Genomic DNA, 18452 nt, shown 5'->3' with positions numbered 1-18452 from the left:
AATTTGAAATTTTGTAATGCTGCTATTTACATTTTTTTTGTAATGCTGCTATTTTAAAGTCCTACGATGGAAATTTTGAGAAATTTGCAGAGATTTATGGCTGAGGTTGATAAAGACTCCATCATAAATAGTGAATAAAAGAAGCCGATTGCCCCCAAAAGTCAGAGGATCAAAGCATTCAGGAAGGATCACAAAGGTCAAGCGGTCAATTGAGATGTCTGTTATGACATTTTGTAGGGAATCTGAAGACCAGGATGAGGATTATGTATTGTTTGATAAGTGGAATGGGGAGCCACTGTAAATTAGTACGGGTAGGAGTGATCATTGAACAGGACTTGTGCAGTTCAGGGTTGCATGGAACAGAAATGGATTTGTATGATTAGTTGACAAGTTTGGCTAAGTAGTAGTACTCACACATTGCAGTCAAAGGTCATAGGTTCTGGGCCAGCTCAAAGATTCTGAGTACATAATCTAGGCTGACACTTCAGACAGTACCGATGAGTGGGTTCTGCTGTATTGAAGATTTTTTTAAAACAATTTAAATTTCATCCTGTTTATTCATTTTGCTATATATATTATGTAGAAAAGGCAAGTACTGGACACTTTGACAACAACAAAAAATCCCACTGATTCTCTTCCCTGATGATGGTGACTACAAAATTCAAAAGCAAGGTTTGTTTTAAAAGGAGCTTGCATATAAAAATTGAGTTTGTTGACTGTGTACTTTTACAGGATATTACCATATGGGTCAGATCATGAGCGCACACAATGAATGGCTGCTAGAAATGTGAATAATAGGTACATTTTGAATTCTGGACAGTGAACAATGTTGATACTGCTAGTTTTACAGCCTCCACACCCTTGTAACCTTATACAGCCGAACATGCTTTTGACATGCCCAACAGCATTTTCTAAAATAGGTAATTAACTGCCTACAGGTTAATTGCAGGTGTGTTGATGCATCCCATAAATTAGTTTATTATAGGTGTTTCCCTTGCAAAACAACGTGACTGAAAGAATTAGCAGAGGATACAGAGGGCACGCAAACAACTGCAAGGAAAGGGAGGAGAGCTCTCTGCAGAAGTTCATAACCACCCATTTTTTTTTACTCTGTGTCTGTGTGTTTGTGTGTTGCTCACTGTTTAAGAACAGCTACACATTGCTTTGACATAGAGGCTTTAAATTAAGCTAACATCCCAAATAAAATTTGACACATAGGTGGAAGGACAGATTTGGATAGACAAGAAAAACATTTGGTCAAAGAAATACGTATTAAAGAACAACATGTTTATATGTACAGTTCCATTGCTTAGGGGCTTGACAGATGAAATAGTCTTGCAACTAAATTAGTCTTTGAAAATTACAGAAGATTGTAAGAATATAGCTGATAATCATAGTGAGGACGTGAAACAATTATGGTTAAAAAAATTAAGATATGTAAGGATTTTGCAAGGTTTTGCAATCACCCTATCCTTAATTATAGACACATCTGCAAATGGACAAACAGTCTTACTACTGCATAAAGACATGGTTTCCATCTTTCATCTTAATAGAAGAGTGGTGTGAGTAATTTTTCCAAATTTCACACGTCCTTTGGAAGATTGTTAATTACAGGATCGGCTATTTCACCACTTACGGAAGAAAGCAAACTCAATACTAGCATTTATTTCAAGAGTGCTTGTATAGAAAAACAGGGATGTAATGCTGAGGTTCTATAAGGCACTGGTAAGGCAGCATTTGGAATATCGTGTGCAATTTTAGGCATCATAAGTAAGGAAGGATGTGCTGGCTCTGGAGAGGGTCTAGAGGAGGTTTACAAGTGTGATCCCAGGAAGGAGTAGGTTAACCTATGATGTGTTTGTCGGCACTGGACCTGTACTCGCTGCAGTTTAGAAGAATGAGGGGGGCCTCATTGACACATACAGAATAGTGAAAGGCTTGGATTGAGTGGATGTGGAGAGGATGCTTCCACTAGTGGGAGAGTCTAGGACTAGAGGATATAGTCTCAGAATTAAAGGATGTTCTTTTAGGAAGGAGATGAGAAATTTCTTTAGTCAGAGGGTGGTGTATCTGTGGAATTTTTTGCCACAGAAGGCTGTGGAGACCGACAATGGATATTTTTAAGGAAGATATAAATAGATTTTTGATTAGTACGGGTGTCAGAGGTTATGAGGAGAATGGGGTGAGGAGAGATTGAGAGATCAGCCATGATTGAATGGCAGAGTAGACTTGATGGGCCGAATGGCCTAATTCTACTCCTATCTCTTATGACCTTAGGTCTGCAGGGTAGAAATCATTTGGTCCTACTGGTTTGTTGTTCTTTAGTGTCCTTATTTTTGCCATTGTTTTGTTTAGTGATTCAACATGGAACCAGGACCTTCAGCCCACTGAGTCCGTGCCGACCATCAATCACGCATGCACACTGGTTTCATGTTATTCCACTTTCTCCTCCACTCCTTACACATTTGGGGTATTTACAGAAGTCAATTAACCTACAGACCTGCATGTCTTTGGTATGTGGGTGGAAACCAGAGTACCCAAATGAAACCCACACTGTCACAGGAAGAATGTGGAAACTCCACACTGATGACGGTGGAGGTCAGGATCAAACGCAGGTCTCTGGTGCTATGAGGCAGCAGCTCTAGCAGTTGCGCCACTATGCTTCCCTTTTTCTTGCTTGAATTTCAACGAGTCCCTTTGCCTGATTCAGCATGCATTCCTCTTGTTCTACTGTAAATAGTGATGCAAACTAATGAATAAAAGTACCATTGCTTTCTTCTTTTCAGTGCCATTACCAATTTTTAAAAGATCTTCATTACTTTCAACCTATTTTTTCTTAATACATCCAAAAACACCTGTTCATTTTAATTTAATTCTAATGTACTCCCCCTTTTTTATAGCTTTTTATCTGTTTTAGTCACTGCTTCCATCTTATATCTCCTTCAATCACCAGAATCTATATTTAGTTTTGTTTGCTTTTTGGATTAGTTTTAGTTCAGTTAATCCTCACTTCCTTTTGGCAGTTTTTCTTTATGCCCAGTCAAATTCTTCACCTCGGGGCTATGAAGTGTTATTATTTATTTTCCACATATCTTCCCCTGTTTTAACCATTAACAAATTTGCTCAGTTTAATATATCCGCACGCTGTGTCCTTTGCAAATTAGCCTTACTTCAAAATTTAAGGTCTTTTAACTTTTTTTGTTTTTTCTATTTTATAAAGCACAATGTGGAACTTGCTCATTAACTATCATAATATGACTCAGTGTTCAAGTACTTTTTGTCTATCTGGCAAATTACTATCTTGGATGATCTTTCCCTTTGATAATTTAAAGAAAATTTACTGTGATGCAGAATCATTTGGTTGTAGGGTATTATTGCAAAATTCTATTTGGAACTTTAAAATAATTCACTGTATCTGACAGACTAGTTTGCTAATTCTAATTTAAATTAAAGTTAAATACCCCATTAAAACATCTCTTGCTACATATTTGTCTAGTTGTTGTGTGCGACGATACATCCATTATCAGAAGGGCATTGAAATATCACTCTCACTGCAGTCTGAATTCCTTTCCCATTTTCCTAATTGGTTTTAAATCTGTGGTGACTTCTGTATTATTTTTCTCCACTTACTGTGGTAATTTGATCTTTCAGTGCTCATGCTATTCATCCAAGCTATTTATATGCATGTAAATTAAGAGCATTTGCTGCACCTCAAACCTGCTCCAACATTCAATAAGATAAACTGATCTGATTACAACCACAACTCTACATTTCTGTGTACCCACAGTAATCTTTGATCAGGATTTTGGTTCCTTCTTACTGACTTTATCCATATCATCACGTGTTGCAAGTACATTATCCTTGTTGATAAAATAATTTTCTGTTGATCCTTCCAATCTGACTGGCCTAGGTTCACCTTGCTGCCTGAACTCCCACCATTCTGGGAGCAAAACTAATACTCCAACTAAGCCATGCTGCCATTGGATAAATTAGGGTGGCTCAGTGCCAGAACCCTGGGGTTGGTCCTGACTACGGGGGCTCTTTGTACGGAATTTGTATGTTCTCCCTGTGACCACATGGGTTTTTTTTCCGGGTGCTCCAGTTTCCTCGAACATTCCAAAGATGTGCAGGTTTGTAGGTTAATTGGCTTCTGTAAATTGTCCCTAGTGTGTAGAAACATAGAAAATAGGTGCAGGAGTAGGCCATTCGGCCCTTCGAGCCTGCACCGCCATTCAATATGATCATGGCTGATCATTCAGCTCAGTAGCCTGTACCTGCTTTCTCTCCCTACCCCCTGATCCCTTTAGCAAAAAGGGCCACATCTAACTCCCTCTTAAATATAGCCAATGAACTGGCCTCAACTACCTTCTGTGGCAGAGAATTCCACAGACTCACCACTCTCTGTGTGAAGAAATGTTTTCTCATCTCGGTCCTAAAAGACTTCCCCCTTATCCTTAAGCTGTGACCCCTGGTTCTGGACTCCCCCAACATCGGGAACAATTTTCCCGCATCTAGCCTCTCCAACCCCTTAAGAATTTTATATGTTTCTATAAGATCCCCCCTCAGTCTTCTAAATTCCAGCGAGTACAAGCCCAGTCTATCTAGTCTTTCCTCATATGTAAGTCCCGCCATCCCAGGGATCAATCTGGTGAACCTTCTCTACTCCCTCTAAGGCAAGAACGTCTTTCCTCAGGTTAGGAGACCAAAACTGCACACAATACTCCAGGTGCTGTCTCACCAAGGCCCTGTACAACTGCAGCAGAACCTCCCTGCTCCTAAACTCAAATCCTCTTGCTATGAATGCCAACATACCATTCGCTTTCTTCACTGCCTGCTGCACCTGCATGCTTGCTTTCAATGACTGGTGCACCATGACACCCAGGTCACGTTGCATCTCCCCTTCTCCCAATCGGTCACCATTCAGGTAATACTCTGCTTTCCTGTTCTTGCCGCCAAAGTGGATAACCTCACATTTATCCACATTATATTGCATCTGCCATGCATTTGCCCACTCGCCTAATCTATCCAAGTCACTCTGCAGCCTCCTAGCATCCTCCTCGCAGCTAACACTGCCACCCAGCTTCGTGTCATCCGCAAACTTAGAGATGTTGCATTCAATTCCCTCGTCCAAATCATTAATATACACTGTAAATAACTGGGGTCCCAGCACTGAGCCTTGCGGTACCCCACTAGTCACTGCCTGCCATTCCGAAAAGGACCCGTTTATTCCTACTCTTTGCTTCCTGTCCGCCAACCAATTTTCTATCCACCTCAACACTGAACCCTCAATACCGTGTGCTTTAAGTTTGTACACCAATCTCCTATGTGGGACCTTGTCGAAGGCCTTCTGAAAGTCCAGATATAACACATCGACTGGTTCTCCCTTATCCACTCTACTAGTTACATCCTCGAAAAAATCTATAAGATTCGTCAGACATGATTTGCCTTTGGTAAATCCATGCTGACTTTGTCCGATGATTTCTCCACTTTCCAAATGTAATGTTATCACATCTTTAATAACTGACACTAGCATTTTCCCCACTACCGATGTTAGGCTAACTGGTCTATAATTCCCCGTTTTCTCTCTCCCTCCCTTTTTAAAAAGTGGGATTACATTAGCTACCCTCCAGTCCTCAGGAACTACTCCAGAATCTAAAGAGTTTTGAAAAATTACCACTAATGCATCCACTATTTCTGAGGCTACTTCCTTAAGCACTCTGGGATGCAGCCTATCTGGCCCTGGGGATTTATCTGCCTTTAATCCATTTAATTTACCTAACACCACTTCCCGACTAACCTGGATTTCCCTCAGTTCCTCCATCTCTTTAGACCCCCGGTCCCCCGCTATTTCCGGCAGACGGTTTATGTCTTCCTTAGTGAAGACAGAACCAAAGTATTTGTTCAATTGGTCTGCCATCTCCTTGTTCCCTATGATCAATTCACCTGTTTCCGACTGCAAGGGACCTACATTTGCCTTAACTAATCTTTTTCTCTTGACATATTTATAAAAGCTTTTGCAGTCTGTTTTTATGTCCCTTGCCAGTTTTCCCCTCATAATCTATTTTCCCTTTCCTAATTAAGCCCTTTCATATCATATCATATCATATCATATCATATCATATATATACAGCCGGAAACAGGCCTTTTCGGCCCTCCAAGTCCGTGCCGCCCAGTGATCCCCGTACATTAACACTATCCTACACCCACTAGGGACAATTTTTACATTTACCCAGCCAATTAACCTACATACCTGTACGTCTTTGGAGTGTGGGAGGAAACCGAAGATCTCGGAGAAAACCCACGCAGGTCTGGACTCCTCTGCTGGACTCTGAATTTCTCCCAGTCCTCTGGTATGCTACTTTTTCTGGCTAATCTGTATGCTTCATCTTTTGTTTTAATACTATCCTTGATTTCCCTTGTTAGCCACGGATGCACTACCCTTCCTGGTTTGTTCTTTTGCCAAACTGGGATGAACACTTGTTGTAGTTCATCCATGCAACCTTTAAATGCCTTCCATTGCATGTCCACCGTCAACCCTTTCAGCATCAATCGCCAGTCTATCTTGGACAATTCACGCCTCATACCCTCAAAGTTACCTTTCTTTAAGTTCAGAACACTTGTTTCTGTATCGACTTTGTCACTCTCCATCCTAATGAAGAACTCTACCATATTATGATCACTCTTGCCCAAGGGGCCTCGCACAACAAGACTGCTAACTAACCCTTCCTCATTACTCAATACCCAGTCTAGAATGGCCTGTTCTCTCGTTGGTTCCTCGACATGTTGGTTTAGAAAACCATCTCTCAAACATTCCAAGAAATCCTCTTCCTCAGCACCCCTGCCAGTTTGGTTCACCCAATCTATATGTAGATTGAAGTCACCCATTATAACTGCTGCGCCTTTAGTACATGCATTTCTAATTTCCTGCTTGATGCCATCCCCAACCTCCCTACTGCTGTTAGGTGGCCTGTACACAACTCCCACTAGCGTTTTCTGCCCCTTAGTGTTTCGTAGCTCTACCCATATCGATTCTACTTCCTCCAAGTTAATGTCCTTCCTTTCCACTGCTTTAATCTCCTCTCTAACCAGTAACGCTACCCCACCTCCTTTTCCTTTCTGTCTATCCCGCCTGAATATAGAATATCCCTGGATGTTGAGCTCCCAGCCTTGGTCACCCTGGAGCCATGTCTCCGTAATCCCAACTATATCATAATCATTAATAACTATCTCCACATTTAATTCATCCACCTTATTACGTATACTCCTTGCATTGAGACACAAAGCCTTCAGGCTTGTTTTTACAACTCTCTTACCCCTTGTACGATTATGTTGAAAAGTGGCCCTTTTTGATTTTTGCCCTGGATTTGTCTGCCTGCCACTTTTACTTTTCACCTTGCTACTTGTTGCTTCTACCCTCATTTTACACCCCTCTGTCTCTCTGCTCCAGCTCCCATCCCCCTGCCACATTAGTTTAAATCCTCCCCGACAGCACTAGCAAACACTCCCCCTAGGACATTGGTTCCATTCCAGCTCAGATGCAGACCGTCCTGTTTGTACTGGTCCCACCTCTCCCAGAACTGGTTCCAATGTCCTAAAAATTTGAATCCCTCCCCCTTGCACCATTTTTCATGCCACGTATTCATATGAAATATCCTCCTATTCCTACTCTGACTAGCACGTGGCACTGGTAGTAATCCAGAGATTATTACCTTTGAGGTCCTACTGTTTAGTTTATTTCCTAGTGCTCTAAATTCACCTAGTGTATTGGTGGTTGGCCTGGTCTCAATGGCCAAAGGGCCTGTTTCCACGCTGTATCTTTAAATTATCCTAAATTGGTTCTCAAAATGTATGCTTGGTTTGGGTCGAAGGGGGAAGGGCAGATGTGCTGGTGAAGGAGATGTGCTAGTTGGGCAGACAGCTGATGGAATGTAGTGCATTTGGAGGTGACATTTTTTTTCTCTTAGTTTTTTTATTATGGTATCCACTGAGTACTATGTTTACGTACCTGTTGTGCTGCTGCAAATAAGAACTTGTTCCTTGTTTCCTTTTGGGACATATGACCATAAAACACTCTTGACTCTCTTGAACACAATGCACAAATTAGACATCAATGTGTTGGTCATCAAAAATGTCCACTATTGGGGAAAATGGTATGGCGTAATTTGAGCCCAGCAGCCACATTTGTTATGCCCACTGAAGGAGAAGATGGAAGACGCGATTCTATTACGATATGAGAGTCATCAACACAGCATCAACACTTGTCTTCAACAAAAACACAAGACAATGACAGTATGAGTGTGAGAGGATTAGATTAGCAATTGAAGAGCTGTACCAGACCCTAGACCAATTAGAGTACTGAAATGGCAGCCTGTTAAATACTGCCAAAAGTAAATTAACAAGTTTTATCCAGTGTTGAAAAGCCTAAAGATGCCATGAAATGTTTTGCTTCTGACAATAGAATAACACAATAAATTTTCTTTGAAAGCATTGAAATAAGAAATATCAATTTTAAACTCAGTGTGATGAGTTTACCTATATGTATACTTTCTTCTGTATAAATTGATCAAATATACTTTCATTCCTGAATAATAACTGTTTTAAATACCAGGGATAGCAGTTGATGAAACGTGTAACAAAGATCAAAAAGTTGGCAGCAATATTTGTCTCTTCAGAAACAGAGGCAAAGTAAAGGCTCTGGCTGAAAAACTTGATGGTAAGTGCTAATACATTTAATCTTTGATAGCTCATGTGGGGGAGGGACAGTGAGAGAGGAAAAGCAAGGGTTGAAGTTAGAGAAATCATTATTCATACCCAGCTGTATGAATATTGACTTTTTCTAACTTCAAGTAGCCCTTGCTTTTCCTCTCTCTCCATCCTTTCCCTAACCTAGATCTCTGACCAGATTCACTGTCCTTCTAATTAATATTACTGATTGTATGCCTCCTTGTCACCTTCCCATCAGCTAACAATGAACCATTCTATCATTATCATTAACCATTTCCTTAACAGCATCTGGTTTGATCTGTTGTTTTCACACCTTGCCCCTCCATATCGCTAGACTCTCTCTCCCCTGACTCTCAGTCTGAAGAAGGATCTCGGCCCAGAATATCACCCATTCCTTCTCTCCAGAGATGCTGCCTGTCCCGCTGAGTTTCTCGAGCATTTTGTGTCTATCTTCGGTGTAAAACAGCATCTGTAGTTCCTTCCGACAGATTTTCTTGTGGTCTTTTTTAATTAGCCATGGTTTATAATTTTTTTAATTGCAATATTTTCCTGGTATTATTTTGAAAAAAAAGTTTTTTAATCATTATGTGAGAGGAAGAGACTCTCCACACATCATGCCAAAATATTTCAGAATTTATTCCATTGTGGGAAATCACATTTTAAAAATTGTTTTCTATAATTGAGCCCGTTTTTTCTTCCCAATTACCCCAAATATTGTTCATTATATCTGCTACTTGGAAGATATCCTGTCTTGAGTACAAGTATGTTTCAAACTTGCTTTTCTGGATCTTGTGACAGAAGGAAGCGCAACTCCATGAGCTAGCTTTTAGATCCTTAACTCAAAAATAAATAGGGACTTTCTGAAGTTAGTGACGAGGTTTGTTTTTCTACATGCCAGTATTCTACATGGAATGTTATAATTTCCATCTTAGAACATTTCTTTGTTACTGCATTGATGAATATTCATACTTAAACATGGCACTTTAGAGTATGATAATTATTTTGTTTTTAGAGCAAGTTTCTTTGGACATCAACAAGGAATTTGAAATACATTTTGGAATTGCTCACACTCGCTGGGCAACACATGGAGTTCCAAATGAAGTGAACAGTCATCCTCATCGATCTGATAAAAACAATGGTAAGTTTTTGATATGTTGAAAATAATGGGCAGTGATAAATTAAATTGGCAACTGTTCAAATGATTTAAATCTCAATAGGATGCCATGTCATTGGGATATAACCAAAAACTCAGTTGAGTGGTAGGTGCACTGACTATATTTGTAAGATCCAGGAAATAAAATGGAGACGGCAGTTGTGATAAAATAAAACTGAGTTGAATAACTATCCCTATTCACCCATTTAAAAATGATGGTGATTCCTTGTAAATTATTTGAGTACATGGTGTAGAGGTACAGTCACAATGTTATTTAGTAGTGAGGAATGGGATGGAATTGGGGAGGTTACAGGATTGTGACTCGGTGACAATAAAGGAATGGTTATGTGTTTTGAGGTTAGGATGGAATGTAACTAGGACGGAAAAATTGGAGATAATTTTACACCTCTATTTGCCTTTTGCCTTTTGTGGTAGTGGTTGAGGGTTTGTTGTGTTCTTCAACAAGAATAGGCCACATGGCTCCAGAAACCTGTATCACCATCTAATAAAATCATGATTTATCCTCTGCTTCAAGTCCATTTTTCTACTAATTTCCCTTATCCTGCATTTTCCCCCTAAAGATCCAAAATGATGAACGTTGCATTTTGAACAATGTGATGGTTTTCTCCACAGAAAGATAGAATGCTCTCACTTGCATAAGTGTAATGTAATACCATTCAGATTAAATCAACTTGCTTGTTTGACGTCTCATTCAATGTATAAAAAATCTACTCCCTCCACCTGCAACACCTGTAAGATGCACTACTGTAGCAACTCGCCAAAACTTTCTTAACTGCCCAAACTTGCAACATCCGTCTCCCAGGAGGATAAAGGCAACAGGGGCGGTGTAATCCTACAGTAGCATTTCTCCTCCAAACTAAGCAGCAGACAACTGGGAAATGTATTGGCAATCTTTCATTGTTAATGTGTCTAAATCTTGGAGTTCCCCATTCACTGCAGAACTATGGCAGTACGTGTATTTGAAGGCAGCAACTCCCCAACACTACCTTAAGGAATGCATTGCTTAACAATTAAAGCATTGTTAATAACTAAACATCTATTTAATTAGGTTAAGTTTCAGTTCAACGGTTAATTATCCATGTGCTAATAGAAAAGTCTAAATCATGGAGAAAGTGAGCGTGATATGCTATTTTTAAAAGGTTGGTGGCAGAGTAACCCATATTGGACAACTTGTGACAACTTGCTTTTCGGAGGTAGTGGGATATTTATGCCTCACCCCAAGTTGATGCCAACTATGTGTTACTTTGACTGTATTATTCGGATGCTGCCATTTTTATTTGAAAAATCTGCACACATTTTAACATTTCGTTGGAAAGCTTTGTAAAAAAATTGACTGTTGACTATTGATTGATTGACTAGTTTAATTGACTTCTCTGGAACAGCACTTTCCAGATTGTTAGTTATTAGCCAAATGTAGCGAATGGGGAATCCACCGATTTATAATTAAATTTCTGATGAATGCTTTGGCAGAAACTAGATGTGTGGTGCCTGTCATCCCTGTGTATCAGTGGCAATATTTTGTATGTGCTCATTACAGTAAAGGAAATGATTTTCAGTTATTTATTCCAGAAACGTGAGCACAAATTGTAGTTTAATTATAGGAAGGATGTCGACAAAATGGAGAGGGTACAGAGGAGATTTACTAGAATGTTGCCTGGGTTTCAGCACTTAGGCTACAGAGAGAGGTTGAACAGGTTGGGTCTTTATTCTTTGGAGCGTAGAAGGTTGAGGGGGGACTTGATAGAGGTTTTTAAAATTTTGAGAGGGACGGACAGAGTTGACGTGGGTAGGCTTTTCCCTTTGAGAGTGGGGAAGATTCCAACAAGGGGACATAGCTTCAGAATTGAGGGACAAAGGTTTAGGGGTAACATGAGGGGGAACTTCTTTACTCAGAGGGTTGTGGCTGTATGGAATGGGCTTCCGGTGGAAGTGGTGGAGGCTGGCTCGATTTTATTATTTAAGAGTAAATTGGATAGGTATATGGATAAGAGGGGATTAGAGGGTTATGGTCTGAGTGCAGGTAGATGAGACTAGGTCAGGGAGAGTGGTCGGCGTGGACTGGTAGGGCCGGACAGGCCTGTTTCCATGCTGTAGTTGTTATATGTTATTATATGTTATATCCTTTGGTCTCACCTGATTCAAACATCCAATTCACCTAAAACTGAATCTCATGTCTTACCAGTTTGTTAGAACACTAACAACGATTTGTTTTGAGAACCACAAACAAAGAATTCCTTGGAAAGAGGGAATTCCTAGCTTCCAAGAATTGCAACATCACAATCATTCGCAATACAGTTGATGATTCAGCTTAGCATTCAGCTGATTTAGAAACTTGTGATATCATAATGCATTTTAAATTTGTATGAATGGAAAATTTTGACTTGCAGGTTCAACCTGATTACTTTTATTTTTTTCAGAATTTGTTGTTGTTCATAATGGAATTATCACAAACTACAAAGAATTAAAAACATTTCTGGCAAGTAGAATATTGATAAGCTAGTCAAAAATTATTTGTCATAAAAAGGTGTTCCAATATATTAATTATCTGCTTTATCAAAATAGGAAAGCAAAAATTATGTGTTTGAATCTGAGACAGATACTGAGGTGATTCCTAAACTAACAAAGTATCTGTATGACAACCGAGAAGGTGAAGACATTGGATTCTCTGCTGTGGTGGAAAGAGTTGTTCAACAACTGGTGAGCTGCAATTAATTATTTTATTGAAAAAATGTTTACATGGTAAATTCCAAATTAAGGGTTTTTATATACATAGTCTAGTTTATGCATTTATATACAGTATTAATAGTATTCTGGTTCATATACTCTTTCCAGTGTTTTCCAACCGAGTTTCATCAATTTGATGTGGGACATTTGAAAAGTGAACATTTTTCAAGAAAGCAAAATGTTCTATTTGATATATGTTACAATAGAGGCTACTATCTGATATTCCAATTAAATAACAATACAAAAGGACACACATATTGAAGGTCGACTCGACTTGAAGGTCGAGTCGCAGGTAGATAGGGTGGTCAAAAATGCACATTGGCCTTCATCAGTCAGAGTATTGAGTTTTGAAGTTGGGAGGTCATGTTGTAGTTGTATAAGACGTTGGTGAGACCGTGTTTAGAGTATTGTGTTCAGTTCTGGGCACCAAGTTATAGGAAAGATATTGTCAAGCTTGAAAGGGTTCAGAAAAGATTTACGAGGATGTTGCCAGGACTAGAGAGTTTGAGATATAGGGAGAGGTTGAGTAGGCTGGGTCTCTATTCCTTGGAGAGCAGGAGGATGAGGGGGTCATCTTATTGAGGTGAATAAAATCATGAGAGGAATAGATCGTGTAGATGCACAGAATCTCTTGCCCAGAGTAGGGGAATCGAGGACCAGAGGACATAGGTTCAAGGTGAAGGGGAAAAGATTTAATAAGAATCTGAGGGGTAACTTTTTCTCACAGAGGGTGGTGGTTGTATGGAACAAGCTGCCAGAGGAGATAGTTGAGGCTGGGTCTATCCCAATATTTAAGAAACAGTTAGACGGGTATATAGGACAGGTTTGGAGGGATATGGACCAAGCGCAGGCAGGTGGGACTAGTGTAGCTGGGACATGTTGGCCGGTGTGGGCAAGTTGGGTCGAAGGGCCTGTTTCCATCCTGTATCACTCCATGACTATGACTTTATATTCTTCTGGTATCAAAAGAGTGATTTCACTAGAGAAATGTCTCTTTTTTTTATCCTTCCAGGAAGGAGCATTTGCACTTATTTTCAAGAGCAGACATTTCCCAGATGAAGCAGTTGCTACAAGGTTGGTGTCCAGTATATTTTCTGTTTGAGCTTCTTTGCCATTGAGGACTGGTTTACTTTTACTAGCTTATTTCATAAAAGCTAATGTTTATTTCAGGCATCTCATTACATATACCCACTGACCTTTTCCACTGTGGAAAAAAGCTGCCCCTCAGGTTCCTATTAAAACTTTTCCCACTCACCTTAAACCTATGTCCTTTGGTTCTTGACTCCCTTACCCTGGATAAAAGATTCTGTGCTTTCACCCTTTCGGTTTCCCTCGTGATTTTATACATATCTTGCCCAATTTCTCCCTATAACTCAGGCCCTCATCCTGGCAACATCCTCATAAATCTTCTCTGCACTCTTTCCAGCGTAATGATATCCTTCCTTTTGCAGGGTGACCAAAACTAAACACAATACTCCAAATGTGGCCTCACCAACGTCTTGCACAACTGTAACAAAACATCCCAACGTCTATACTCAGTACCTTGACTGGTGAAAGCCAATGTGCCAAAATGTGGCAATGCTTTAAAAATTATCATTTGTACAACAGTCCCATTTTTTTTCATATGCTTTAAAATTAAATTCAGTATTTTGTTTTTTAATCTTCCTTAGGCGAGGGAGCCCTCTGTTGATTGGTATTCGCAGTAAGAATAGGCTCTTAACTGACCAGATTCCAATCCTGTACCAAGCACGTAAGTTGGCTGTCAGTGAATAAGTAGGACTGATAGAATTGTTTAGAACCATACTACTGTTGTGTGTTTTTAATTTAAGTTCTGCAAAAAAAAAATTTAAAAAAATTATCTGACTGGGTTCAAGTTAAGCTCAATCAAATTTTGGCTTTAGCCTCAAACATTAATTTGTTCTTGTGAATTGTAAATGTACTAGGAGTAATTGATAAATAATATAGCTATTGTCGTTTAATCATTACATTTTTACACCTTGTTCTCGTATGAAGACGATTTTCTTTTTTTTAACCAGTCAACTATTTCTTTAGTATTGTCTAAACAACCTCCTGAATTTATACTTGGAATTTAAACAAAGAAAAGCTTTTAAAACGTGTCACAAAATTCTTTGCAGTCAAAGTATTCCTTTTTCTTTCCAAGAATGTCCACCATTCCAAATTCACACTGTAAGAACCCAAAATGCTAAAACCAGACAGTGGCAAATGACCAATGGAACAGTTTAAATTTGTGGGGAATAAGTATTGGCTTGGGTATCAGAAGATCTTCCTGGCTATTTTTCCAAATCAAACCAAAGTATCTTTGAGGGACATCTAAAAGACCAGGCAGAGCCTCGTTTTAACAAGAAAAACTGCAGATCTCTCTCGAATTAATTTGCAGAGCACTTTTGAAACTTTGAAGCACAAAGATGAGATTTTTTTCAATCCTTAACTTCTATCTTAGTGACTTACATTGAGTTTATTTTTAGTGAATACCAGAAAAGGTAAAGGAAAATCCAAAGAGATTCTGTAAATAAATTAAGAGGAAAGAGTTAACTTGCGAGAGAATAAGGTCCCTTCAGCATTAATGTGGTTGCTTATGTGTGGGCTGCAGGAGATGAATACTCCATGAACACTCCTCCCAACCCTTCCAAATTTGGCGTAAAGTTTCCGCTTTCTGATTTCATTTCCGCCATTATGATTTCGCCTCACATTTTTCCGTAAAACAGTCGGTAATTGCAATTTGTCAATTCGGCTGCTAGAGGTCACTAGGGGTTCCGCGAGAAATCCCCTCCATCCTGTAAGTCTCCCCGAAAATGTGGCACCAAGGCTGGGCCATAGACTATAGGTGCAGGAGTAGGCCATTCGTCCCTTCGAGCCAGCACCGTCATTCAATGTGATCATGGCTGATCATTCTCAATCAGTACCCCGTTCCTGCTTTCTCCCCATACCCCCTGACTCCGCTATCCTTAAGAGCTCTATCTAGCTCTCTCTTGAATGCATTCAGAGAATTTGTCTCCACTGCCTTCTGAGGCAGAGAATTCCACAGATTCACAACTCTCTGACTGAAAAAGATTTTCCTCATCTCCGTTCTAAATGGCCTACCCCTTATTCTTAAACTGTGGCCCCTGGTTCTGGACTCCCCCAACATTGGGAATATGTTTCCTGCCTCTAACGTGCCAAACCCCTTAATAATCATATACGTTTCGATAAGATCCCCTCTCATCCTTCTAAATTCCAGTGTATACAAGCCTAGTCGCTCCAGTCTTTCAACATACGACAGTCCCGCCATTCCGGGAATTAACCTAGTAAACCTACGCTACACCCCCTCAATAGCAAGAATATCCTTCCTCAAATTTGGAGACCAAAACTGCACACAGTACTCCAGGTGTGGTCTCACTAGGGCCCTGTACAACTGCAGAAGGACCTCTTTGCTCCTATACTCAACTCCTCTTGTTAAGAAGGCCAACATTCCATTGGCTTTCTTCACTGCCTGCTGTACCCGCATGCTTTCTTTCAGTGACTGATGCATTAGGTCACCCAGATCTCGTTGCAAGTCCCCTTTTCCTAAATTGACACCATTCAGATAATACTCTGCCTTCCTATTCTTACCACCAAAGTGGATAACCTCACACTTATCCACATTAAACTGCATCTGCCATGCATCCGTCCACTCACACAACCTATCCAAGTCATCCTGCAATCTCATAGCATCTTCCTCACAGTTCACACTACCACCCAGCTTTGTATCATCTGCAAATTTACTAATGTTACTTTTAATCCCTTCATCCAAGTCATTAATGTATATTGTAAATAGCTGTGGTCCCAGCACCGAGCCTTGCGGTACCCCACTAGTCACTGCCTGCCATTCTGAAAGGGACCCATTTAACCCCACTCTTTGCTTTCTGTCTGTCAACCAATTTTCTATCCATGTCAGTACCCTACCCCCAATACCATGTGCTCTAATTTTGCCCACTAATCTCCTATGTGGGACCTTGTCGAAGGCTTTCTGAAAGTCGAGGTACACCACATCCACCGGCTCTCCCCTGTCAATTTTCCTAGTTACATCCTCAAAAAATTTCAGAAGATTAGTCAAGCATGATTTCCCCATCGTAAATCCATGTTGACTCGGAACGATCCTGTTACTGCTATCCAAATGCTCTGCAATTTCGTCTTTTATAATTGACTCCAGCATCTTCCCCACCACTGATGTCAGACTAACTGGTCTATAATTTCTCTCTCCCTTCTTTCTTAAAAAGTGGGATAACATTAGTTACCCTCCAATCCACAGGAACTGATCCTGAATCTATAGAACATTGGAAAATGATCACCATTGCGTCCACAATTTCTAGAGCCACCTCCTTAAGTACCCTGGGATGCAGACCATCAGGCCCTGGGGATTTACCGCCTTCAGTCCCATCAGTCTACCCAAAACTATTTCCTGCCTAATGTGGATTTCCTTCAGTTCCTCCATCACCCTAGGATCTCTGGCCACTAGAACATCTGGGAGATTGTTTGTATCTTCCTTAGTGAAGACAGATCCAAAGTACCAGTTTAACTCATCTGCCATTTCCTTGTTCCCCATAATAAATTCCCCTGCTTCTGTCTTCAAAGGAGCCACATTTGCCTTGACTATTTTTTTCCTCTTCACATACCTAAAAAAGCTTTTACTATCCTCCTTTATATTATTGGCTAGTTTACCCTCGTACCTCATCTTTTCTCCCCTATTGCCTTTTTAGTTATCTTCTGTTGCTCTTTAAAAGGGTCCCAATCCTCTGGCTTCCCACTCTTCTTTGCTATGTTATACTTCTTCTCTTTTATTTTTATGCTGTCCTTGACTTCCCGTGTCAGCCACGGGTGCCTCTTACTCCCCTTAGAATCTTTCCTCCTCTTTGGGATAAATTGATCCTGCAACTTCAGCATTATTCCCAGGAATACCTGCCATTGTTGTTCCACTGTCTGGGGCCTCATTCCAGTCAATTCTGGCCAGCTCCTGCCTCATGTCTCTGTAATCCCCTTTGCTATACTGTAATACTGACACTTCCGATTTTCCCTTCTCCCTCTCAATTTGTAGAGTAAAACTTATCATATTGTGATCACTGCCTCCTAATGGCTCTTTTACCTCGAGTCCCCTTATCAGATCAGGTTCATTACACAACACTAAATCCAGAATTGCCTTCTCCCTGGTAGGCTCCAGTACAAGCTGTTCTAAGAATCCATCTCGGAGGCACTCCACATACTCTCTTTCCTGGGGTCCATTACCAACCTAATTTTCCCAGTCTACCTGCATGTTGAAATCTCCCATAACCACCGTAGCATTACATTTGCGACATGCCAATTTTAGCTCCTGATTCAACTTGCACCCTATGCGGGGATTGTGCGGGTCGGTCGGGGACGAGCTGTCTGTCCGTGGGCGTGGGGAAGAGAGTGGAAGTTTAGTTGCCTCCATCACAGTGAGGGGGTGTTTGGAGTCACTGTGATGGACGTTTGTGTTGGGGTTATGTGTCTTGTGTTCTTTTTTTCTATGACTGCTATGTAGTTTCGTTCGGTACTTCGGTACCGAATGACAAATAAAGCTCTGTTATACTGTTATACTGTTATGTCAAGGCTACTGTATGGGGGCCTGTAGATAACTACCATTAGGGTCTTTTTACCCTTACAATTCCTAATTTCTATCCATACTGATTCTACATCTCCTGATTCTATGTCACCCCTTGCAAGGGAGTGAATATCATTCCTTACCAACAGAGCGACCCCACCCCCTCTGCCCACCTGTCTGTCTTTTCTATACGTTGTGTACCCCTGAATATTCAGTTCCCAGCCCTGGTCCTCT

The 18452-nt window shown here is 40.4% G+C and overlaps 1 protein-coding gene across 1 annotated transcript in view; it reads left to right on the top strand.

The window, feature by feature from the left end:
- LOC144600000 (glutamine--fructose-6-phosphate aminotransferase [isomerizing] 2-like) overlaps positions 1-18452 on the top strand; it is a 74231-nt gene that overhangs the window by 37324 nt on the left and 18455 nt on the right. Inside the window, exons 4-9 of the mRNA XM_078411298.1 lie at positions 8609-8713; positions 9737-9862; positions 12316-12374; positions 12461-12595; positions 13635-13696; positions 14293-14372. Of these exons, the coding sequence (XP_078267424.1) occupies positions 8609-8713; positions 9737-9862; positions 12316-12374; positions 12461-12595; positions 13635-13696; positions 14293-14372 (567 nt within the window). The remainder of the gene's footprint in view (positions 1-8608; positions 8714-9736; positions 9863-12315; positions 12375-12460; positions 12596-13634; positions 13697-14292; positions 14373-18452) is intronic.

Source organism: Rhinoraja longicauda, chromosome 14 (assembly GCF_053455715.1).
Source record: "Rhinoraja longicauda isolate Sanriku21f chromosome 14, sRhiLon1.1, whole genome shotgun sequence".
Taxonomy (NCBI): Eukaryota; Metazoa; Chordata; class Chondrichthyes; order Rajiformes; family Arhynchobatidae; genus Rhinoraja; species Rhinoraja longicauda.
The sequence above is the reverse complement of the archived record's forward strand: the minus strand, read 5'-3'. Positions and strand labels throughout refer to the sequence as shown.